Source organism: Phodopus roborovskii, unplaced genomic scaffold, assembly GCF_943737965.1.
Source record: "Phodopus roborovskii unplaced genomic scaffold, PHOROB, whole genome shotgun sequence".
Classification (NCBI taxonomy): Eukaryota; Metazoa; Chordata; class Mammalia; order Rodentia; family Cricetidae; genus Phodopus; species Phodopus roborovskii.
In genome coordinates, this window is record NW_026126514.1 from 24362382 (window position 1) to 24388297 (window position 25916).

Here is a 25916-nt window from a genome sequence, read left to right on the forward strand (position 1 = left end):
TCCGTTTTGAATTGATTTTTGTATCAGGTGAAAGATAAACAACTAATTTAAATATTTTAGCAGCGCTATAAATCTCTTCACAAAACCTGTTTATTTCCTTTCTAGGGTCTGATCGCTTGTCTCTTAATATAGCACAAAATGTATTTAAACAATTCTTTCAAGATTATTTCAAGATTTTTTAATCTGGAGTAAATGGAAACAAGGAAAAGCAATCCCTTGTACTACTGCGATTCGGTTTTTTGTTTGTTTTGTTGCTGTTTTTAAAATCAGAGTTCAAGAAAGTGCGCCCCGCCTAATAACCGTTGCTATGGGCGGAGACTGGGGGGGGCGGTCAGGCGGAGTAGTTAGGGCGCATGCGGCGACAGAAGCCTCAGCTCTCGCGAGGTTCCGTCTTCCGGGAATCGCTGTGGGGACGGTCTCCGTAAACGGTGTGGCGATGTGTGGGGACTGTGTGAAGAAGGAGTACCCCAATCGGGTGAGCAAGAGGGCGCGGAGAGCCTCCCTGGCTTGGTCCTCCGCCTACATTCCCAGACTAGCCAGGCCCCCTCTGCAGTCCTGTCATCCCAGTGACCCTCGGTCTCCGTGGCCGCTTCCCCGATGGCTGACATCAGCGGTTCTTCCGGTTCTCCCTGGTTTCTAGGGACAACTGGGAAACCTCACCAGTGGCTATCCCTCCCGGGTTGACAGCAGCCCCTCAACCCCTCACGGCCATCCCGGCTTCATCCTCCAGCTCGATTTGATGGAATTCTTTTTATCTAATTCTGGCTCTGAATGAACCCCTGCGGCCATGTTAGAACCCACTTTTTGAGACAGGTCTCATGTAGCCGAGGACGGTGTTTAACGTCTGATCCTCTTGTCTCCAGCTCTTGAACGATGGCATCGCAGGCGTGCACCACTGGGCCCAATTTATGTGATGTTAGGAACAGAACCCCAGGGCTTGGTGCATGCTAGGCCAGCTTTCCACCAGCTGAGCCGCATACACCTACCAGCCTCTTGTTCTAACGCACGTTGGCAGATTATAGAACAGGTGCCCAGAGAGGCACTGCCACTTACCCAAGTGTGAGAGCCAAGGCTAGGCTGAGAAGCTCCCGTCCTGTCCCTTTGTCTTTTCCTTTCTCCTTCTCGGTACTGAACCCACAGCCCATACCTGCCAGGCAAGCACTCTACCGACAGATCTGTACCCCCAGCCCTTAATTCTTTGTTCCTCCCAGACTTGACTTTTTTTATTCTTTTTGGAATTACTTACTGCACATAGATGTGCATAGGCAAACTGTTTGGCTAGGTTGTAGAGCAGTGATTCTCGACTTTGGGTCTCGACAGGGGTCACCTAAGACCATCGGAAAACAGATGTTTATATTATGGTTCATCAGCAGACACTTTAATCCCACTGCTCAGGAGGCAGAGGTGTGTGGATCTACCAGAGAAACCCTGTCTCTAAAAACAAACTATATATATATATATATATATATATATATATATGTGTGTGTATATATGTACATATGGTATATATGTATTATATGTATACATATATAATACATATATGTATTGTATATATTGTTTATATATGATATATTAGATTTATAAGTCTTGAGATTGTTATATAACAAGAATTTTCATATGGTACAACCACTTTGGTTTATAAAGAATTAGCAGTCATTATCAAATTCAAATATACACTGAAATGACACAGAAGTGCTTATTCTAGAAAAATGAATGTACATCTGGGGAAGTTTATAAGAATGTTTGCAAGTAGGGTAGAGCAAAACTCATATTCATAAAGGGCATATCGTGAAAGCAGAGTCATGACATGGAGGCTGTGTGTCCCAGTGTCAGTGATGCTGAGGTTGAGGACAGAATTAGGACAGTGAAAACACTGGAATTAGATGCAGCGATGTGATGGTGTTGATAAGGAACAAATAAAGTGCAGTTTTAAATCAGGCCAGCTAAAATGCAGTAGGAATTTTCCTGGTTGGAAAGGAAGAAACTACTATAAAGTCAATGTATGAATGGCTGCTGAACAGAGGATGCTCAAGAGTGTCTGTATAAGGACCAGAGGGAATGCTCAGTGACCGATGCTATTGAGAAGGACCTGGATTCAGCTCCCAGCACCCACATGGCAGCTACCAGCTGCCTATAACTCCAGTGCCAGGGGATCCAACTTCCTCTTCTGGCTTCCATGACTACCTGGCAGGCATTTGTGTATATAAAACAAAGACAAAATTTTAAACAAAAAGAATGAGGGAGAAGCTTCTGGAATGTAAGAAGTGTTTTTTGACTTGCCTGGTGGCTCTTCAGTTTGCTTGTAATTATTTGTTATTCTGTATGTTTCTTTCTATATTGTGTTTTAGTTTATGCTTTAATATCTAGAAAGAGGTTTTATGAGTCTTAATGATGAACACTGCACACTGGGGACTGTGAGGGAGAGGTCCCTGTGGAGCTTATTAACAGAGCTAGTTAGGGGCTGGAGAGCTGGCTCAGAAGTCAAGAGCGTATAATGCTGCAGCAGAGAATCCAAGTTCAGTTCCCTCCACTCAGGTTATCGGCTCACAGCAGCCTGTAACTCTGGTTCCCGGTGTGTGTGTATGTGTATGTGGAGGGAGTATCAAATACCCTCTTCCGGCCTCCACAGACACCTGTATTTACCATGCACACACCCCCCCACAAACAGACAAAGGACACAAATAATTTAAAAAAATTTTTTTTTAATCTTTAAAAGAGAGACTATTGGTTTATTCTTTTCTCCTCCCCACCCCACTATCCCCCTGGAAGTAGCAAGATAACTTCATTCAGGGTAAAATGAAAGTACAGATTCAAAGGGAGATGCACCAGGCTGGCAAGATGGCTTAGCTGCCTGCCAGGCCTGACGACTCGGGTTCCATCCCCAGGACTCTTAAGGTGGAAGGAGAGAACCAACTCCTGCCAGTCATCTGACCTGCACACGTGGCACAGGTGTGCACCCCCAAAATCAATACAGAGATGTCAAAAATAGACTGTCAAAATAAGTGAAGGGCAGAGAAGTTTCTGGAAAGCCTAAAAAGTGCCATTCTGAAGCATTCTTCTACTTTTACTCTGTTTTAAATAGTTAAAGGGCTGTCATAAGAAAGAATTAAATGTTTCTTTGGAATTTGAAGTCATATTTAGAAGTAACTAGTGGGTAGATGTTAAGACAGTTTCCCATGAATGTTCAGACATGGGATGGAGAACTCTAAAAGGAATTCAGGGCAGCTTTGGTCAGAAGAAGTGAGGTGACCATTTAGAACGGGTTAATTCCCATTCTTAGATGGGAATTCTTTTTCCAAAATCAGGGATTCTCCCAAAGAAGTCATGTTCTTTTTAGCAGGCATTTTAAAGGATTTATTTTTATTGTTTTTCATGACATGTATATGTGTGGGTATGCACCATAGCATATTTTAAAGAATAAGACTTAAAAAATACAAGTAGAAGCCAGGTGGCGATGGCATGTGCCATTAATCCCAGAACCTGAGAGGCAGAGGTGTGTGGATCTCTGAATTTGAGGCCAGCCTGGTCTACAGATAGAGTTCCAGGGCAACCAGAGCTACACAGAGAAACCCTGTCTCAGAAAATATAAAATAAAAATAATATAGACAGTAGCTGTTAGCCCCTCCCCTTTTTATATTATTTTATTATTTTTTTTAAGACAGTCCCTCTACAGAGCCCTGGTTGTCCTAAAACTCACTATGTAGATCAGGCTGGCTTTGTTAGGAAGCTCCGAAGTATACAATAAATAATACTTAATTATTTATCTTTGGGTGGGTGTCTTTCAAAGACTAGAACACAAAGAACTAGATTCCCGGCAGGCTCTAGCCTACCGGCCTGTGATGCTCCACTAAGAACTGGAATTCAAGCCTGAATTCACGTGAAAACAGACCACCATTTTCCTGAACCCACATTTTAGAAGTCATTGTTATTTTGGGTGTGGGTGTGCACTTGCTGTGGGGTGTGTGTGTTTGTGTGTGTGTGTGTGTGTGTGTGTGTGTGTGTGTGTATAGAGGTCAGAGGACAAATGTCAGGAGTCCCTTGTTGTCCACCTTGGGTTTCAGGGATGGAATTCAGGTCATCAGGCTTGCATTGCAACAGCTTTTACCTGAGGAGCTATCACACTGCCCCCAAGCCCAACTCTTTAAAAATTCAATTATGAAACATTTTTTTTCCAGAAAAGCATTTTGTAAAACAGTTGGAACTAAAACTGTATTTCATTTTTTAAAATTGAAACAAAATATTTTCATCACAGTGTGAGTGGAACTTGTGTTTCATGTCTTTCCCTTTAACTTCACACTCTGTAGTGATGCGGTGACACTGCAGAAATGGACTACTAATTGAATCGGATACAAAACCCTCTGAATTAGTGATGTATAAATTAAAAGTTACATGTTTATATGTTTCATTTGAAACAGCTATCCGAGTTTAAATACTCAAATTGTTTTAACAGAATTAAATGGAATTTCAATAATTTCTGGGTTAGATATATAGTCACTGAACAGTTGTGTATGCGTAGGGTTTTTTTTTTTTTTTTTTTTTTTGTTTTTTGGTCTTTGGGAGATGGGAGGATTGAGACAGAGTTTCTCTATGTAGCCCTGATTGTCCTGGAACTCATTCTGTAAACCAGGCTGGCCTTGAACTCACAGAACTCTGCCTGCCTCTGCCTCCCAAGTGCTGGGACTAAAGGCATGCACCACCACCACCTAGCTCTTAATTCTAGTTATATGATTGGTCCTTTAAATGTACTTCTAAAATTTTCTAGTTTCTTTTTCATATTGAATGTTGTTTTTCCTTGTTATTTCTAAGTATTTGGACTTAGTTCTCCTTTATGATTGTTTGCTCTGTGTACAAGGATTGCATCTAAGGCCTGTTGCATGCTGGGCAAATGCTCTCACACTGAGCCACATCCCCCCCCCCCCCCACATCTCTCTTGTAAACATACCGTAGTCCTTAAAGATTTATGATCTTAACAGGTACTTCACGTATATTAATAAGGAGTAATTCTTCGGGAAAGCTGGTTACTTACAAATGTACTTCAAGCAGGTATGTTCCTGCTGTGTCTTCTGCATGGAGAGATTTTAAGTCTATTAATCAGTCTCGCCAAAGATTGCAAAGTGTAAGAAAATTCCTATCTCATGCTTTAGGGGAACACCTGTCTGGAAAATGGATCATTCTTACTGAACTTCACAGGCTGTGCGGTGTGCAATAAGCTAGATTTTATGCTGATCACAAACAGATCCCTGAAAGAGGAAGATGGAGAAGAAATAGTTACCTATGATCGTAAGTAGAGTTTGTTTTGAAATGCAAATCCATTAGCAGGTATCAGCTTTCAGAAGTTGGTTGGCCATACAGGTGTTCCGAAGGCACGTTCAGTGTTGTGTTACAGCACAAAGTTACCTGTTTGTTCCTGAGAGGAAAATCCACTTAGGACCTCTTCTACCCAGTATCTCCTCCACACTAAATAACTCCTGCAGCTAACTCAAGTGGGAGATTCAGGCGCAGAATTGTTTTAGAAGTTATTTTTCATAGGCTTCTTTTGGTTTCTTAAGAGTCAGGTCTTACTTGCCATGTAGCTCAGGCTAGCCTAAATTTGTGATCTTCCTGTCCCTGCATCTTCAGCACCGAGATTATAGACGTGTGCAGCCACACCCAGCCAGTTGTAAAGACTTTATATCACCTTAAATGAGATACACGCAGAGCCTATTGTTTGGTTTTGCTTGCCTTTGAATTCTGTGTCTCCTTTAAGTTGTATTTTGTTAGAGGGAACAGGGCACAGTGGGTAACAGCCAGGGTTCTGGGGCCACATTCTTAGGTTAAGAATTGGCTCCAAACCTCCTGTCTCTGTAGTTATGTTTACTTAATCACAGCTGCCTTTGTTTCCTGACAAAGTGATAATAATATGTCTTATAGAATTAGAGAGTACATAAATAGCTAAAAAGAAGTGTTTAAAGAGTACCTGGCACAGGCTAGAGAGATGGCTCAGCGGTTAAGAGCACTGGCTGCTCTTCCAGAGATCCTGAGTTCAAGTCCCAGCACCCACATGGTGGCTTAACCATTTATAATGAAATCTGGTGCCCTCTTCTGGCCTACAGGTGTATATGCAGGCAGAATACTATATCCAGGATAAATACATAAAACTTAAAAAAAAACAAAACAAAACAAAAAAAACCAAAAAACAGTGTTACGGGATTTCCTGCCCAGTTCTGCAACTGTCTATTCCCAAAAGGAACACCCAGACACTATATTAATTATTAAAACTTTGGCTGGTGGCTAGGGCTTCTTATTAGATAGCTCTGTCTTAATTATTAACCAATTACTATTAATCTAAGTATTTCCTTGTGGTCTTATCTTACCAGAGAATGTCAGTACTTCTTATTTCTTCCTCAACTAAATGGCGACTGTTCTGCCTACACTTCCTCCTTTCTCCTCCTCCTAGTCCTGCCTCTCTCCCTGCTTCTATTTTTATTCATCAGCCAGTAATTGAAACATATATATGGAAGGACATCTGGCACACAGAGTATCTGGCACACACTAACTATTGTTACATTGTTTCTAGTAGATTATTTTGTTACCATCAAATTCACTTTACTGTCCACTTGGCTTTATAGCTGCACATTCACTGTCTTTCCCCGAGAATAACAGCATTTACATACCCACATATGCCCACACTTTAAAAAAAACAAAACAAAAACAAACAAACAAACAAAAAAACAGGATGCTAGATTGCTAGCACAGGCCTTTGATCCCAGCTACTTGGTGGCAAACACCTTTACTCAATCTTGCCAGCTTGATCCCAGTTACTCAAGAGGCTGAAAGGTCAAAGGCTGCCTGGGCAACTTAGTAAAACCTCAACCCAAAAAGTGCCAAGAGCTGGGTGCCAAGAGTTTGGAAGCAGAGGCAGGTGGATTTCTGAGTTAGAGGCCAGCCTGATCTGCAGAGCAGGTTCCAAGATAGCCATGGCTACACAGAGAAACCCTGTCTAGAAAAAAACAAAAACAAACAGAACAAAAAAGTGACATGAAGGCTGGGAATGTAGGTCAGTGGTAGAGTACCTGCTCTAAGTTCAATTCCTAGTACAGCAAAAGGAACTAAATAGCATCTAAGAATCTGTGTGTTGATTTCTGTAGGTAACTTTCAGTGGGAATTACTATACACACATTGAGCCTTCCTGCTCAGATCCAATTAGGTAATGTTGTGGTAGAATCTGAATGTTTTTAAGGTCAGTATTCTAATGAGTTTCTTGCTGTGTTAAATGTGTTGGAGTTGAGATTCCTTTAAACATTATGTGCTAAAAATAAAAATTTCATTGATTTAAGAAAATGCCCCAGACTTCATTGTGTGTCATTGTTTTGGCAGATTTGTGCAAGAATTGTCATCATGTAGTAGCCAGACATGAGTATACATTCAGTATCATGGATGAATTTCAGGTAAAGGTATAAATGGCTATTATTAAGGTGGGAGGGACAAAGACTAAAGGTACCCTCGAGCATCTACACACAATTTTTGTAATGAACTACTAACAGTTATTAAAGGAGACCAGCATTATCTTTACTTGTGTAAGCTGGGAAACTTTAAATGTGATTGCGTCTGCATCCTCACAGGAATCACAAATCAAAATGTGTGCTTTACAAGTGATATTTCAGTCCTGCCATTTTATTTAATTGACCCATTATGGGTTCTTTCTTTAAAAAAGATTGAAAGTATTTATTTTTATGTGTATGCGTGTTTGCCTCTGTGTGTGTGTGTGTGTGTGTGTGTGTGTATGTGTGCGCGCGCGTGCGCGCGTGCGTGTGTGCACACACGCGCTCTTGCTGTCCACAAACACTAGAAGGCTCCAGATTCCCTGGAACTGGAGTAACAGATGGTTGTGAGCCACCGTGTGGGTGCTGGGAGCTGAAAAACCAACCTCTTTAGCCACCTTCACTTGTATTTTTAAATTTTCACTTTTTTTTTTTTTTTGAGATTTTGCTTTTACTTTTATGTGTGTGGGTGTTTTGCCTTCATGTCTATGTACCATATTTATGCAGTGCCCACAGAGGCCAGAAGAGGGAGTTATCCCCCGGAACAGGAGTTATTCCCCGGAACAGGAGTTACAGCTGTGAGCTGCCACATGGGTGTTGGGAATTGGATCCAGGGCCTCTGGAAGAGCAGCCAGTACTTTTAATCATTGCACCAACTCTGCCATCCCTAAATTTTACTTTTATTATGTGTATGAGTGTTTTACCTGCATGTATATATGTGTGCCTGGTACCCACAGAGGCCAGAAGAGAGCACTAAATCTCCTGGAACTGAAGTCACACATAGCTGAGCTGGCACGTGGGTGTTAGAAACCGAACCCAGGTCTTCTGCAAGAGCAGTGGGAACAGCGAGTGCCTTTAACTGCTGAGCCGTCTCTAGGCTCTAGTCCCTTGTTCATATGTTTAAATAGAAGGAGGAAGATGTATGGTCATGTATGTGAGGGTCTGGTCTGAAATATTTTGATTAATCTAAACATCTTTTTGTTGTTGTTGTTTTGTTTGTTTTTCCAGTCAGGGTTTCTCTGTGTAGCTTTGGAGCCTGTCCTGGAACTAGCTCTGTAGACCAGGCTGGCCTCAAACTCACAGAGATCCGCCTGCCTCTGCCTCCCAAGCGCTGGGATTAAAGATGTGTGCCACCGAAGCCTGGCCTAATCTCAACATCTTTAATATCCAAAATTCATGCCTTGAAATATTTATGTGATGTGTGTAACTTACAGCAAAACCAAGGTCTCAGGAAATAATCGTGGCCAAAGAAGGGTGAGCATTTCATGGGCTTAAAACCCCTGGCTCTGTCTTTATGAGAGGAAGTGGTTGTTTACAGTTCTCATCCGTAAGTGCACACGAGGTCTCTGAAACCCTGAGTGGATATTGTGATTGCCCGTTTATGTCCTGAGAGAGCTGTTTAAAGAGCTGGCATGAGACTAAAGCCCAGCTCGTTTTCCTTTATGACTGTATGTAGCCACCTTCAACCAGCCCCCAAAATTAACTCTGAGTAGAAACAAGAAAAGGAAAAAGGAAGATGGCTTGTGGTCACAATGCCTAGGTCATCAGTGCTCCTGAAAACAAAATCTTGCTCTGGCCTCTACCTCTAGTCTTACTTTACCAACACCTGCTCTTGCCAAACCCACATCCTATAGTCAGCCATACTTAAAAATACTTAAAAAAGTATTCTTTATACTACTTTGTTGGTCTTTCACAGCCATCATTGATACAACTCAGTGTCCAGGCTCCTTACCGCAAGGTTGTAGCTGGCCCAGCTTCTCCCTCTCATTCCCCTCAGCTCTTCCATAATACCCCATATGAAGTATTGTTCTAATGTTGGAGGATTATCCTTTCTCCTCTTGAATGCTGAGGGGTCACACGGTACTGTCTCCAGAATATTTTCTAGGCTGAAAATTTTATATTAAGGCAATCCAGATACCCTCTTTTGGCCTCTGTGAGTACTGCTCTTACGTGTATTAATCTTCAGCACACACACAAGTACACATAATTTAAAAAAAAATGTTAACGATGGTGGCGCATGCCTTTAATTCTAATGCTTGGGAGGCAGAGACAGGCAGACCTCTGGGAGTTCCAGGACAACCTGGTCTACAGAGTGAGTTCCAGGACAGCCACGGCTACACAGAGAAACCCTGTCTCAAAAAACAACCAAACAAGCAAAAACTTTAAAAACTGTATTTAACATACTTAGTTCTTCTTACTTTGTTAAAAATAATTTAAACTTACTTGTTTCACTCAGCTACTTCTGTGACCCATTCTGGAAGCATCTCTTTCTTTGCTGTTTTTCTTAAATAGTTTTTTTGTTTTGTTTTCCCTTTTTTGAGAGTGTCTCATTGTATAGCACTGGAGAGTCTCCTGCTACGGTTAGGGGCCTGTGCCACCGCTGTGCCATCTCTTTAGCCAATTCTCCTATTTCCCCATTCCTCTTAACTCTCTGTAAGATGCCCATCATTTTCGTTTGGTTAGAACTCCTCTCCCACAGGCTTTCTGCAGCCTGAGTCCTGTGCTGTTGCCTGCTTGTAACCCTCTTAATGTCTTTTCCAGATCTGGGTTCGTTAACCATGATCCCCTTAAGTGTTTCTTCTCTTGAAGTCTGTAGTGCTTGACTGTTTTTTTTTTTTTTTTTTTTTTTTTTTTTTTCCTGTGTCTTAAAGTATCTTAATTGCTTCTTTGCTTCTTTCTCTCATGTCTTTCCTGTTTTCTAATGGCAAGACTGGGTAGGTGGGGTGGGGGGAGAAGTACAGAGTACAATAGAAATATATTACACATGAGTGTAATCTTTGAAATCTGACAAAAGCCTTAACTGGATGGTGTGCTTACCTCAGGGAATATGTGGGTAAAGTGGGGTGGGTAGGGGTGGGAGACGGCCTTCTGTTCCTCGTGGGCCGGGAAAGAGGATGGGACCAGAAGATGTCGTTGGGTAGGGCCTCTGAGGGAGCAAAGGCCCTGGCAGTGCAGCCGGGAGATTCTGTCTGCTCCACCCTCCCACCGATGGCTATCCCTTAGCCCTTTGAACCTTCCTTTGAATGTCTGGGACCCATAAATACCCCCACTTAGCCAGGCTGGTGAAAAATGTCCTGATCTCATGGAGAGCTGTGTCCCTAGCATCTCAGCTTAGAATCTAGGCAAACTTTCCCACAGAAGCACTGGAAGATGTGGTTAGATTCTACAACCTTTGTACAATACAAATTTAAAAGACTTGTGCATCTGACTGCCACATATATAACATACTCCACTCCTAAGGGGAGCTACTGTGGAATTCCAAATCATTGACTTACAATGACATTTGAATTCCTAGCTGCCCAAAAATCAAAGGTTACAACTATAAGCAGTCTCACTGATTTAATAATCTTACCAGGTTATATCATGCATTGTATCAGCTTTTTTTTTTTTTTTTTTTTTTTTTTTTCAAGTCAAGGGTGTTAGTTTTGTAAAGGTCAGGATGTCTTCTTTCCTTTGTTCTTGACTGACCACTGCACACAGCACATTGCATTGAAGCATCCACTAAAGACTGGACAGAGGTTAGGTTAGTGGAAACTTCAGCTCTCTCTCTTACACACATTTTTATTTTGTTGCTGTTTAGTGTTTTGGGCCATACTGAGGATTAAACCCTAGTCCTCATGCTTGCAAGGAAAGCACTCCACCAGCTGAGACTTGTTCTCACCAAATCTCAGCCATGTGTGTAGCTTCACACCACACACACACACACACACACACACACACACACACACACTGCCCCTATGTTGAGACAAGGACTATGTAACTCAGGCTGATCTTCCAGCCTCAGTTTCCCAAGTGTGGGATTCGAAGTGTTCTCCATCACATTTTGTCTTCATTTCCAGTGAGAGCTTGCCTTCTCAATAGTGATGTCTGGTGGGTTCAGGCAGTAGACCTGTTGACTACAAGAGATACCTTGTAGAGGGTAGATTTTTATTATACTTTATGCTCATGAGTAGTTTCTGTTCTTTAAGTGTTAGCCTGTATGTATGTCTCCTGGGTGAATAGAGGAGGCTTTAAAATCAGGAGTGCAGAGAGGTAGCTCAGTGGAAGGGTGCCTGCCTAGTATACACAAAGCTCTGGGTTAACCTCCAGCACAGACAATCAGTTGGCCAACTGATTAATTAAAAAACAGTCTTCAAAAACGGGCTGTCTGCTGTCTGTTGGACTTGCCAGTTGAATTGGAAAGGCACTGTCTCCTTTGAGGACTTTGTGCCTTGTCATTGTTTAGCTCCTCAGTCCTCTCTAGTGACTGTCCAGACCAAGAAAACTGTTTGACTGATCTATTCCAGACAGCACCATCTGGTGTGGAGGCATTAGTAGATTCAACATAGATACTTGTTTTCCTAAACAAAACAAAAATGTTTTAAATAAAAAGTTTAAAGGAAATTGCCCTAAGGAATTTTGCTTAAAATAAAATTCCTTCTGTCACTAGTCTAGACATTTATTAAGCACAAGGCACATACAACTTAATAAAAACTTAGATACTTAAGTAGATGAAATCTTGGGCAAATAACTGTTTAAATATGAGGGGTGGCATGCTAGTGAATTTAATATTTTTTATTTCCTAGGGCTGATAGATAGCTTTTTCAGCTTGAGTATTTTGTCTCTTTTTCCCCCCTCCTGTTGCATAACCCTGGAAAGGTATTGGCCCTAAGAATAAGACTTTGTCCATAGAAACCACACCCATTCTGCTTCGTTATTTATTTTATTTAGTCATTTTTAAAAGAGGTTAATTTTAGCTAATCAGTGGTGGTACACACCTTTAATCCCAGGACTAGGGAGGCAGAGACAGGTAGATTTCTGTGAGTTAGAGGCCAGCCTGGTCTATAAAGTGAGTTCTAGGACAGCCAGGGCTAAACAAAGAAACCCTGTCTCAAAAAAAGAGATTCATTTATTCAACTACTGTATGTGTTGTGTATGTTGTGTATGTTTGCTATGGAACATGTATAGAGTCAGAGAACAACACTTGGGAGACTGTTTTTCTACTGACTCGGGTCACCAAGGTTAAGTAAATGCCCTTTACCTTTTTGAGACAAGGGCTCATGGAGTCCAGGCTGGTTTTGAACTCCTGATCCTCCTGCCTCCACCTTCTGAGTGCTGGGATACAGTTGTACGCCACCATGCCCAGTTTGTGCTAGAGACTGAAACCAGGGCTTTGTGTGTGGTCGGCAAGTTCTTTACCAGTTGAGCTACATGCAGCCCCAGCCCAGGCATCTTTGTTAGTTTAAATAGAAGCACTAGAAAAAATATGTATATGCTTTCTTAGTCTAAGAAACAGCCATGTACTTTGAATGTCGTTCTTATGTGCATGATACACAAGAGATAGCATAAACATAGGCTCCAGGAGTATGCGGAATAAATGTAGAGCATTGCTAATAGGTGTTGAGGCATTAATCTGCTGTGCAGCAGGGTTAACAGTGACAATTGGTAGGAAAACTTTCTTGAGCAATGGTTTATAGAGCATCTTTCTCCCTGTCCCTTGAGGTAATTTTGCACTTTGTCTTGTTCTAGGAGTACACCATGCTGTGTCTATTGTGTGGCAAAGCTGAAGACACTATCAGTATTCTCCCCGATGACCCCCGACAGATGACTCTGTTATTCTAAGCATCCAGCGGTTCTGTTGTAGATTTGTTGGCTTGGTTTACAATATAGCAAGCCTAATGGTTTATCTAATAATGGAAGTGTATTTTTTGTTTTTTCCGGCTTAGACTTATCCACTTGGAAGAAAAAGCAGTTTGGGGAATTGTTGTTTCCTAGAGTTGAGCTCCTCTTCTAAGGTCCCTTGGACACATTAGAGCAACCAGAATGAAACATCTTTGTCAACAGTTATTCAGCTAGAAAACACTAGAACCTATGCACTTTCAAAGGAATCCAGGAATCCTTGCAAAAGTAAATGATGGAGTGTGGGGCAGGGATTCTATATGGTGAACTTAGGGTATTTTGAACTAAAAACAAAACCAAACAAATAAAAAATAAAACCACAGTGATTAAGGGATGGCCAGATAAGAACTCCCAGTGAACAACACAGCAATAATAATTTGAAAATAAATGAATTGGTATTGGATTATAGCCCAGAGTATAAAATACTCACGGGTCCATGCTGATAGCAATGATTGGGTAGATGGGTGGATAAATAAATAAAGGAGGGAGAAAAAGAAGGAAGGGGTGTGGATTTCCCATGGTCCTATTTTGTCAGTGTGGGCTGTGTGTGTGTGAGTTCCTTCCAAAGAGGAGCATTGCCCAGGTAGTGGCGGCTCACACCTTTAATCCCAACACTCAGGAGGGAGAAGCAGATGGATCTCCATGAGTTTGAGGCAAGCCTGGTCTATACAGCTAGTTCCAGAGCAGCCAGGGCTACACAAAGAAACCCTGTCTCAAAAAAAAAAAAAGAGAGAGAGAGAGAGAGAGACATAGAACGAGGGAGAGGAATGACAGATGACGGGAATGACTTTAAGGAAAAGAGCCCTAACACTGGCTCAGCCTATCAAGGTTAATACTGCCATCGGTAAGCCACCTTGATGTCGGGAACACTCTGTGGCTTTCTTCCCAGAGAGCCATAACCTATGTAATCATAAGAACAACAGTCAAGTTCAATTCTACAGACTAACAGATACTGTCTTTCGAAACTACTGAGGCCTTCAAAAACAAGGAAAATCTGAGAAAGTAGAAGGCTAAGGAGGCTTGGTAACTGAATGTAATGTGACCTAAATGGAACCCTATCCCAGAGGAAGGACACATGGGAGAAACCAGAGACAGGGGAGTGAAGGATGTAGTGTAAGCTTATAGGATTGATTCATTTACTCCAAAGGGATCGTAGAATGTGTGTGTTATGTGCATAATTGAAGTGCACTATCTTGGTGGTCATAACACTGGCTTGATTTAGGCCACACTCCTTTGGAAGCAGATAGCTACTAACCAGAGCAGTACTCTGGACTTAAGTATCCTGTTTCTGTAAAACTGGGCTAACAGAATGTAATACTGTACTCCTTTTGCAGTGTTGCTAGGAGACCCAAATGAACTAATGAATGTAAAATACTTCAGAAAGCCTATAAAGTTCTAGATACAATGGTGTGCCTTCAGTTTTTAGTCTAACATCCAGACTTAAAGAGAACAGGTATTAGAAATGAAATTGTTGAGGCTGGAAAGATGGTTCATTGATTAAGAGCCCTGGCTGCTCTTCCAAAGGACCTGAGTTCAATACCTACATGGCAGCTCACAACCGTCTGTAACTCCAGTTCCAGGGGATCTGGCATCCTCACACAGGCATACATACATGTAAGCAAAACTCTAATTTAAAAAAAAAAAAAATTAAAAAAAAAAACTTGTTTTCTCGGTGTATCTAAGGGTTCCCCCCTAAGACATACAAAAAGTGAGTAGATACTACTTTTTATACTTTAACAGTAATAATCGTAGCGGGGAGTGCTGCTCGGTGTCACAGCCTTGAACACACTTATATATACTGCTGTGAGAGTGGTGCTCTTGAAAGTCCAGTTTTAGCCAGGAAGAATCTGGATGCAATCAGCAGCTCAAAGTCACTGGGCTACCACCTCCTCCCAGCAGGTGCTGGGTAAACATGAGGTGTAAAGCTTTGCTGGGTTAGGAAGAGGTCAGCTGAGGGTGTCAGTGACAGCCCTCTGCAGGACCTAGGCATGCCAGACAGAGGTTTGTTATTCAGAAAGTTAAGTCAGCTGCTCCAGAAGGGTCCGCTGGTTTATTCCTGGAAAATGCCTTCCATTTTACTACAAATCTATATCTGACCTGCTGAAGAAACCATTTGGTGAAATGAATCCAGAAGGCAGAGAACTGCTTCCTTTCTGTAAATAGCAGCAGTGAGCGATCACAGCCTCTCAGTGGTCCCTCTTGGAGTCTGATACTTCTGCATAGGCATTGGAAGCTGAAGAGTGTGATGCTATATGCCGAAGACACCTCATCTGTCACAGAGTGTTGCACAGTTATCCACCTGTTTTGGATAAAGCTTAGAAAATTTCAAAACACAAGATCCTGTCTATTTCACCATTACTCAGCCAGTCTATTGTCTTGGGGAATTCTTCTGGGGGTCTAATGGAATAAAGATGTCTTAGAACCAGTTCTGCTGGTCTCTCTTTTTTCCGTTCAAATAAAGGAAAGCCAGACAAATTCATCATTAGTCTTTACTATTAGAACATCAGCTGTCCTGGCAAATTTCTCTTTCCTCACCTCATGATGATCAATCAGGAATCTACCCGATTGGCTTTTTATTTTTAATGTGTTTTGTGTTTTTATTTACTTTTTGAAAATTTCATACAGTTTATTGACATTCCCCTCACCTCCCTACCCACCCAACTTCCTGTTCTTCCTCTGAAGAAAACAAAACAACTACAGAATAACCTTGGGGTCAGATTGTATTAGCCAACTGCTGGTCACGGGGCCTTCCCTGGAGTGTGCTTGGTATACCCAGTGGCACTCCTTTGAAGACAAGTGATTTTTCCCTTTCCCAACAGCTATCAATTGCAAATAGCTTCTTAGCTAGGGGTAGGACTTTGTGCCCACTTCTCTGTGCTGGAATTCTGTCTGACTTGAGTTGTGTAGTTTGTGTGTTTGTGTGTGTGGAGACAGGATCTCATTTTGGAGCCCTGGCTGGCCTGGACTTACTATATAGTTCTGGTTTGCTTCACAGTCACAGATACCCTCCAGCCTTTGCCTCTCCCCTAGTGCTGATACTAATGGTGTGCATCACTGACCAGCAATTTTTTAATTTTAAATATTTAATTTTTAATGTTTGTGTGTGTCGATTTGCCTCATGTATGTGTGTGCCCAAGGAGGTCAGAATAACCAATAGGTTGCCTGATGGATGTGGGTACTGGGAACCAAACTTGGGCCCACTGGAAGAGCAGCAAATGCTCTTGGGCAATCCCTCAGCCTCCATAGTTGGCCTTTAAAAAAAAAATGGATGTCATGAAACTTTTTAAATTAAAATATAATTACATAATTTTCTTTCTTTGACCCCCTCACATTTGCCCCTCCCTTTGCTCTCAAATTCATGCCTTTTTTCCTATTTGTTTTATGTGTGTGTGTGTGTGTGTGTGTGTGTGTGTGTGTGTGTGTGTGTGTGTGTGTGTGTGTGTATCCATACTCCTAAATACAGATACACAGCCAGTTCAGTCTGTATATTGTTACTTGCATGTATATGATTTCAGGGCTGACCACTTGCTTCTGAATAGCCAGTTGGGGCCCTCTGGGAAAGATGGCTTCTCCCACTCTCAGCATTTGTTAGTTGCCTATAATTCTTTGTCTCCTCCTCCTGTGTTCGCATCTCTATTGATGGTGTCCCTGTTTAGGCAGCCATGTTGATGAGAGTTCATGGGTCTATCTTTGCTGACATTTGACATTTCTGGGAGATACACTGTTAGCAAACTTCCTGGTCCTCCGGCTTTTACAGTTATTTTCAGAATCTCACCCCTTTTGACCAGGACCTCACTATGTTGAAGACTTCAGCTTCCAACTCTTTATCCTCAGTAGCTGTCTTACCCAGTATATTAGGGTTCTCCAGAGGAGCAGAACAGTGTGTGTGTGTGTGTGTGTGTGTGTGTGTGTGTGTGTGTGTGTGTGCACCTAAAGAAAACAAAAATATCTGTATAAATGAATTCTAACAAACTATGACAAACACTAATGTCAATTATACTCCTCATTTCTGCCACTGGTCACATGACCTTAGCTGGTATTTGTAACTGTCTTCCTCTACTACCCACTTGTGGTGGTTTGATGTAACGTCCCCATAACTCAGGGAGTGGCACTATTAGGCGTGGCTTTGTTGGAGGAAGTGTGTCACTGGGGGTGGGCTTTGAGGTTTCCTATGCTCAAGATAACACCTAGTGTCTGAGTCCACTTTCCTGTTGCCTTTTGATCAAGATATAACCAGCACCACGTCTGCCTGCCTGCGGCCCTGTCCTGCCCTGATTATAATGGACTGAATCTCTGAAACTGTAAGCCGCCACCTCTATTAAATGTTTTTCTTCATAAGAGTTGCTGTGTTCATAGTGTCTCTTCACAGCAATAGAAACCCTAAGATACCATTTTGTATTTCCTTCACCTCAGCCAATCTTGACTCTTTTTCTGGAGGAGTGACCCATTTCTGAAGGGTCTGTGCCCTTTGTCATCATGCCTGGATTATGTTGTTAGAGTTTCCCATTGATTTTAATCCCAGGACATGGTAGCATCAAGAGACTCCCTAAAGCAGGGTTCTTAACCTTCCTGATGCTGCAGCCCTTTAATGCAGTTCCTCATGTTGTGGTGACCCCAATCATAAAAGCAATTCGTTGCTACTTCATAACTGTAATTTTGCTACTGTTATGAATTGTAATGTAAATATCTGATATGTAGGACTTCTTCTATGTAACTCCAAAGGGGTTGCAACCCACAGGTTGAGAACCACTACCCTAAAGGATCTCCTGCATTCCAGACATAATCTTTCTTACCTCCATTGTAGAGAAGCAATTCAATTTCGCCCTTGGTAATCTGAATCAGTCACAACCCTCCTTTCTTAGCCTGTTGGCTTAAGGGTATCAGAAGCTCCAAGTGACTTGGGGGAAATGTGAGCTTCCAATTCAATGGAATGTTGTGGCTCCTGGCAGGAGTACTCCCCTCTCTGGAACCAAAATTCTAGGCCACTAGACCTTAAGGTTGAAGGAACAGAAAGTAAAAAATTTTTCAAGTGGGTCACTAGGGGTGATAGTGAGTGAAACTATTCCCCTTCCCACCCCTTGATTCTTGGGCCTGTGGATCCTGGCTATGGGAGCAACAGTACTATATATTGGATTTAAAGTATATTCCACTTTCTGGGGAACGCTGGCTCAGCTCTCCCGGCTGCTGCGATGCAATTTGTGCTGTAACTGTGTCTTCAAAAGGCCTTTGGGTCCTTCTGGATGACCAAGCTTACAGGATGAGTCTATAGAAAGAAAGAAAGGGATTTATTAGAATGGCCTAAAGGTTGTAGTACAGCTAATACATCCTACTACCCTCTCTCTCCAGAGAGAGAATTCCTTTGGAGTCCATGTGAAAAATGCATATAAAGTTCTTGATGTGGCCAGGCATTGGTGGCACATGCATTAATCCCAGTACTTGGGAGACAGAGGCAGGTGGATCTCTGTGAGTTCGAGGCCACCTGGTCTACAGAGCTAGTTCCAGGACAGACTCCAAAACAATACAGAAAAACCCTGTCTCCAAAAACCAAACAAACAAACAAAAAAGTTCTTGATGCAGTATGTGAACATAGTTAATTTCAGTTACTGATATTTTGATTATAGTGGCTAATGATGTTTATCAGAAAGTTCTAGAGTTTGGCTCAGTGTTTGTTAATATAAGCTGTGGGGGGTTGGAGAGATGGCTGAGTGTTTTAAGAGCCCTGACTGTTCTTCAGGAGGACCCAGGTTCAGTTCTCAGCACCCACATGGCAGCTCACAACTGTGTAACCCATGGCAAAACAGGAATGCACATAAAATTGAAAGAAAAACATTTAAAAAGATGTAGCTGTGGGACACAGTTATAAACAGTGTAAGTCATAGCCACCCATTTCAGTCTGTATATCTTGGTCCCCAAAAGTCACTCCTGAGCTCCTCAGTGGAGAGCGCTTGGAAGCAAGCCCGGCATTCCTCTATATCAAGCAACATTACCTCAGCACTTCCGCCAGAGCCTATTAATGAGACTCCTACTCCTGAGTGTCCTCTGAAATTTTTGATTAAAAGATTTTGTTTATTCAGGAAAGTAGGGTGATTCCATTATGTCTTTATCTTACCTGCTGATGGCCTTAAGCTGCCACTTCTGAGGACATCATGGGCAAATGAGATAAGGTAAGAAGGAAAACAACCCTTACTTTGACTTTAACAATAACATCATGGAAGGTCATCCTGCCTCTCTGTCCCCTTCTGAGAAAAGCTGGTCAGATCCTGCCTGAAGCAAACAGCATTACCTCTGCCTAAGTAAGAACCCACTTCCTACCATTTTTTTTTTTTTGCCCCTCCTGACTCTGTGTAAAATTATTTATACTAAAATTCCAATTCTTCTAGAATCCCTAAATTACTCATTTAGTTTGAGCCACCTAGAAGAGATGCAACACGCTGTGTGGCATATTGCACCCTAAATTGCCAGTGGCATAATGCCAACCTCCGGGCTAGCCAGGCATCCAGGATAACTGTCTGTTGGAGATGCAATGGGTACCATCAAGATGATGAAAAACATCCATAGTAGTATCCTGCACGCATGCCTTATCCCATTTCATCAGGGAAAGAATTTGTCTCAGTCGTTACTTCTCTAAAATTAGCATGGCCCTTCTGCAAAAGAATGTACACCCCAGCTGCTGGCTTTAAGATAAGCAGTCCAAGGGGCTGAATTTTCCAGAGTCAAGCTGAGGGCAGCCTGGCTTTGACAGGAGGTCTCTCAGAAGGATGCCTGGGAATTCCCACTCTAACACTCAGGTTACCCCTTTGACATGAAGCACTGTCAGCGACAGCATCATTTGCCTCAGCCCCACACCTGCTCCTCAGATGAGTTAAGTGCTTGGGATTGATTAGGAGGAGCGGATGAAAGGGAGACCAGCAGCGGCACTGGCATTCTTTAGCAGGGTGTCTGATTTGGAGAACCATTCCTTTAAGCTTTAAGACAGAGTGGTTCCATCTAGTGGCCAAAGGGGAAAACATAAGAGGAAGGAACCTTCTCCAGAGCATGACAGACCCTGTGTCTGGTGGTGGTGGTCCTTTTTGAATGTGCTTGCACCAGACCAGGAACCTGAGTGTCCTGACAAAGCCATTTGACACACCTGTCCTCACAGTGAGTGCCAATCACGTGGGCATATTATAAACTCAATCTCTACGGCAGTGGTTCTCAACCTTCCTACTGCTGCAACCCTTAAATTCAGTTCTTCATGCTATGGTGACCCCACCCATAAATTATTTTCATTGCTACTTTATTACTAAATTTGCTACTGTTATGAATCTCTTTTTTTTCCCCCAGGCAGGGTTTCTCTGTGTAGCTTTGGAGCCTGTCCTGGAACTCACCTTGTAGATAAGATTGGCCCTGAACTCAGAAATTCACCTGCCTCTGCCTCCTGAGTGCTGGGATTAAAGGCATGTGCCATCACTACCAGCCTACTGTTATGGATCTTAATGTACATGTCTGATATGCAGGATATCTGATTTGCAATCCCTGGGAAAGGGTCATTCAACCTAGGGGTCACAACCCACAGTTTGAGAAGCACTGCTCTAAGGTGTGTGTGTGTGTCTGTGTCTGTGTCCCCATACTCATGGAGGAAGTAAATGCAATCATGCCTCTGTCCTCTTCTTCCCCCACCTTCATGGAAGACATTAACTCAAGAATTCATCCATGCTCCTATTTGTTTGCCTTGTGCCTGGATTTGTGAGTGTACAAGCTTGAGAAGAACAAAGGCAGAACATGAACTTGTGTGTTTATAAGCCTCATGATCTGATTTCAATTCCTGGACCCACCTGGTAGAGGGAGACTGCAAGATGTGTCTGACCTCCACACGCCACAGCACATACGTGTGTGTGTGTGTATGCATATGCATGCGTGTGAATATGCACACACACAATTTAATTTTAGGAAATTTAAATTTAACAAAGTGGTCAAGAAGAGGACAATGTGCCTTTTGTGTTCCTGGTAACTGCACTTTGTATACCCAGTTAATGTTTAATCATTCTAGAACCCACAGTGATGAGATGTCTTCCTGATTTGTAGGCTAACATCCAGTGCACTCAGCCAAAGGGCCTGCTGTCTTTTTCTTCTCTTTATCCCGTTTTATTACTTCCTCTTTTTGCTCGGTTCTGTGAGAGCCATGACATGATAAATTCACATTTACTACAACTCTAACGGTTACTGCACACCTTGACTGCCACCTAGTGCAGACAGTAGTAATTGGGGTGCCCCTTTGATCAGAGCCCCCTCTCCCAAACCTTAGTGTGTTTCCAGCCCCTCCACTGCACCAGCCCTTACACCCCTCCACCTCTCTCAAGAAAGAAGGCACAAGCCCAGGGACCCGAGTTCCATCCCTGGAGCCCAAGGTAGAAGGAGAGAAACAATCCGCCAAAGTTGTCCCCTGCCCTCCACACATACACAGAGTGAAATAAGATGCGTGGAATTTTTAGGAAGGAAGATACAAAGACCCAGGCATTTCCACACCTGCCCTTTATTGGACTCTATAGCAGGCTGTCCCTGGGCACTTCACAACTTCTCAGACATCCCCCATTTGGGTTTAGGAAGGTGCCGTCATTCTGTGAAAGCCTAGAGCCTATCCCAGACTTAGAGCCCCAAGTGGTTCCTTAAGAGCCAAAGGAATCAGGCAGGGAAGGCACGGTGCTCCAGCGAAGGGGACCTTTCAGTCCCCCGGTGTCTCCCAAGGGTACACTGAGTCCCGAGGAAGAATACTTGGGGATTCCTAGGCCAAGCAGCTTACATCTAGATGGCAACTTTGAGGAGACGTTTGATGTCAGGCTCGATGTTGATGGTTTGGAAGGTGCGGCTGTAGCGACGGAATGGCTCCCCCTCTGGCCCTATGAGGAACTTCTCAAAGTTCCAGGACACATCTGAGCGGCGCACGGGACTCCAGATGATGAGCTTGGGATCGGTCATGAGGGAGAACGGGTCATCATAAGGATAGGGCAGCTTGTCTTTCAGGTAGGCAAAGACAGGATGCTGGTTCTGCCCGTTGACCTCACACTTTTGCGTAAGACTGAAGGTGGGTTGGTACCCACCTCCAGGGCGGACATACTTGAGGCTGTTCAGGATTTCCTCGTTCTGACAGTTCTCCTGGAGAAGACAAAGATCGGAGGGAAAATGAAGAGGAAACCAAGGATTCTCCAGTGCAAATCTTTCCTTCTCCAACTCTTCCTCCCTTCCTTCCTTTGTGTGTGCAAGCATGTGTTCCTTGTATGTGTGTTTCTTCTCCACTTGCCTTGCCTTGCCTTACTCTCTCCCAGGCATTGTGTTGTTGAGTTTTTTTGTTTTTGGGCTTTTTGTATTTTACCTTTATTTTATAGTGTGTGTGTGTACACATATCATGAGTGCTGTGTTGCACAAGTAGAGGTCAGAGAACAACCTGCAGAATTTGGTTCTCTTCTCCCACCACGTGGGAGGTCTACGCACGCACGCACACACTCATGCATGCATGCTCTTCCTACTACCATTTTTCCTTTCCTCTGCCCTGGTTCAGCTCCCTTCTGCTTCTGTGTATGTCGAGTGCATCCTTTGCCTGTGACCTGAGCAGCTCACGAGTCAAGGGTGAAAGCAAGACCCAGGTGAGTGACAGTTACTCCTGCCAGCTTTCCTCCTTCCTTGTCCTAGATCTAAAATGCAAACAGGAGGACACTTTGATGAAGAAAAGACCCCTTCCAAGGGAGTTTCACTGAGGCAAAGGAAGTTAGTGACAACGGTGAATGCACTCTAAATGGAACCACTTAGTAACCAACAGGGTAGCCGGTGACTGCTCTAGAATGGGGTTGGGGAGGTTGTTAAGCAGTTAAGTACTTAGGACAATGACTGGGTATGTAATTACTCCTTTTATTTCTAAACGGCTGTCTACAGGACCCTTGAACTTCCTCTTCATTCACTGTATTCCATTTTTCCTTCCCCATACCACCATTGTCCTGCCCCATCCCAAATGCCAGTGAGAACCTGTATTTCTCACCCGTCCTCTCCAGGCTAAGAGCCAACTAGCTCCCGCTCCCTCTGTGCCTGCCTCTGGTCTACTAGAACTACTAGCACAGTCGGTCCAGGCCATCCTGCCATCTCTGAGCCCCAGCTGATCTCCACTAGACTTCTTATCTCTTCACTGCCAATGACTCCTTCCAGCAGCCAGCCAGCCACAGTGAGGTGTAAGGTCAGAGGCACCTCCAGGGATGTGGTGAGGCCCTGCCCTTTCAGGCAAAGTCGAAGAGACTGGAGAGGGAAGGACCCATGAGCAGAATGAAGCTGAGCCTCTGGTTTATCACAGTCATCCTTCCTGTGTCTATCTCTGCCAGTCCTTCCTTACGTAACTTCCTGCCACTGTGAGTTGAACTGAGGGGACTCTATTAGACAGTCCACTTAGGAACACCTGTTTCCTTCATACAGTTAAATCCTAAGGAGAAACAGAATCCCTAAAAGGCTGGAGATGTATGGGCTGAAGTTCTGTAACAACTCGACCCATCACTCAGAGACAGACAGGTGCATGTGATGTCCAGGGCAGGCATACACGTGCCACAGACCTTTCTCTTCTCCCATGTCCCCTTTCCAATCTGCTGATAAAAAAACAAGCCTTTAATTCAGATAATCAAATGGTTTATATTCCCATACTACCTTACATCTTTCTAGTTACTTCCAGGTGTCTATTCCATGAGCATCACAATAAACCTATGAGCTAAGTCAACTTATATTAAGTCACCAGATGAGGAGATTCAAACAGAAAACTAGGTGCATCCTTCAAGGACAGACATCAGAGCCATTAAAGTGTAGAACTATGGCTGCAGGAACTAAAGGCTCCCAAGAACTCATCAGCTTAATCCCAGTTGTTTGTTTGTCTGAGACAACTTCTCCAGGCCAGGCTGGCTTCGAACTAGCCATAGTCAGAGGATCACCTTTAATTTCTTATCTTCCTGCCTCCATTTCCCAAGTGCTGGGGTTATAAAAGCCTTCCCAGCCGGTTTATGCAATGCTGGGGATCAAACCCACAGTTTTTTATATGCTAGGCAAGTACTCTACCAACTGAGCAGTATTAGCAGGCTGCTTTTTGAGATGAGGCTTTGCTGTGTAGCCCCATTTAGCCTCAAACCCACATCAGTCCTGTGCCTCCATCTCCCACTGCCTTCCTAGGATTACAGGAATGCTCTACCATGCCAGCTTAGTTTGAATCTTAACCTTCTATTTTCTCCACTTATTCACTCAACAAATAATTAATGAATCACCCAGCAAAGACACAATGGAGAGACCTGGTAGCAACCTTCATAGGATATTCTGGAAAGGCAATAAAAAAAAGTTACACTCTCTGTATTTCATCTCAGAGCATATCTACTCCCTGTGGTATTTCACACTCACCTAGACCTAGACTGATCAAGCATGCCATTCAATTCCAGACACAATTCACACACACACCCCCATCTTTATCTCCCTCAAGCTCCATCAGTCAACTTGGGAAAAACCCCAGGGACTCCTCACCTGATGTCCAAATTGGTTGCAAGGGAAGCCGAGAACCACCAGGCGCCTGGGAAAGCGACATTGCAGTTCATTGAGCTGGTTGAAGTCTCTGGTAGTTGTTCCTCAGAGTGATGCGACATTCTCAATCAGCACTGCCCTGCCTCGGAATGTGTTAAAATCTATCTTCTCCCCATCCAAGCTGATGGCACTGAGATCATAGAACGACTTGGCGATGTAAGCCATGGTGAGTCAAAGTGAGTCCTGCCCAGGTGTGGGGGCCCACTTAAGTCGGTTGAATGGGCGGGGAGGAAGGAGGAGCCAGGAAAGACAAGAAAGGATTTCACCAGATGCCCTTGAGCATTTCTAGGATGATTTAGTGAAAACGGGCACCCACCTGCATTCTGTTTGAACAAGGCTGTGGCCCTGCCTATTTACAGTCTCTGAACAAAGCCACCTTCTGTCCCACCCCACTGGCAGCTTGGAAAGGGCCAATTTGATATCTATGAGCGGATGTGAATAATTCACTCCTTGCTGGAAACCAGAGACTTAAAGGTCAAATGGGGAGGAAAAAAAGGGAGGGAGCATGCAAGATTGACTCCTGTTTGCCCTAGCAAGTTGTTTTTACCTGGCACAGACATTGGTAAAACACATTTATTGAGCATCAGTCTCTGAGGGGTCTGAATTGGGGCTGATGTCCACTTGACTCAGATGATGATGGAAAGATGGTATACTACTTTTTATGTCTCTGTGCTGTCTAAAGCAGAATCAGGGACCCTTGGGAGGAGAGTGTGTCATTCCCTAGAAGCAAGGACTTCTAATGCCTCAGTTTGCATCAGTCAGAAGGGATGAAGTTGTGCTTGTTTTAGAAAGCCTTTCAGTGAGTGGGGTTCCTGTCCTGGAGAACACTGAGGTCTCTGTGCCCACACTGTACCATGCCCTACATTAGAACCCCCCACCTCCATTCCAGCAGTCATGAGGATGGATGGAGCAGTACCGCCGGCATAGTGATCTGGAGGAGGCTCAGGATGGATGGTAAATTCTGAGTAGACGGATTGAACCTATCTCCCTTTCAAGCAAAGGTTCAGTCTCTGAGATTTTCAAGACTAAGGCATCTGTGTGTGATGATTTCCTCACAGGAGGAAGGCAAAACAGCTATGGTCCCAATTAGGTTACCGTGATGTCTCAAAGCCAGCCACTAGTGTATGGCAGATGTCTTTGGCTGCTGTCATCTGGGCTCACTCTAGC

The 25916-nt window shown here is 43.4% G+C and overlaps 2 protein-coding genes across 2 annotated transcripts; one reads left to right on the forward strand and one right to left on the reverse strand.

Annotated features, from left to right (window-relative positions):
* The first annotated feature begins 328 nt into the window (after window positions 1-328).
* On the forward strand, window positions 329-13193 carry Churc1 (churchill domain containing 1). Its single transcript, XM_051196038.1, has 4 exons — window positions 329-475; window positions 5145-5280; window positions 7357-7427; window positions 13029-13193. The coding sequence occupies exons 1-4, from the start codon at window positions 437-439 to the stop codon at window positions 13119-13121; spliced, it is 339 nt and encodes a 112-aa protein (XP_051051995.1). The 5' UTR covers window positions 329-436; the 3' UTR covers window positions 13122-13193.
* An 8737-nt stretch (window positions 13194-21930) lies between these two features.
* On the reverse strand, window positions 21931-24914 carry Gpx2 (glutathione peroxidase 2). Its single transcript, XM_051196037.1, has 2 exons — window positions 24693-24914; window positions 21931-22310 (listed from the first exon to the last, which is right to left on the reverse strand). The coding sequence occupies exons 1-2, from the start codon at window positions 24912-24914 to the stop codon at window positions 21960-21962; spliced, it is 573 nt and encodes a 190-aa protein (XP_051051994.1). The 3' UTR covers window positions 21931-21959.
* Between the last annotated feature and the right edge of the window lie 1002 nt (window positions 24915-25916).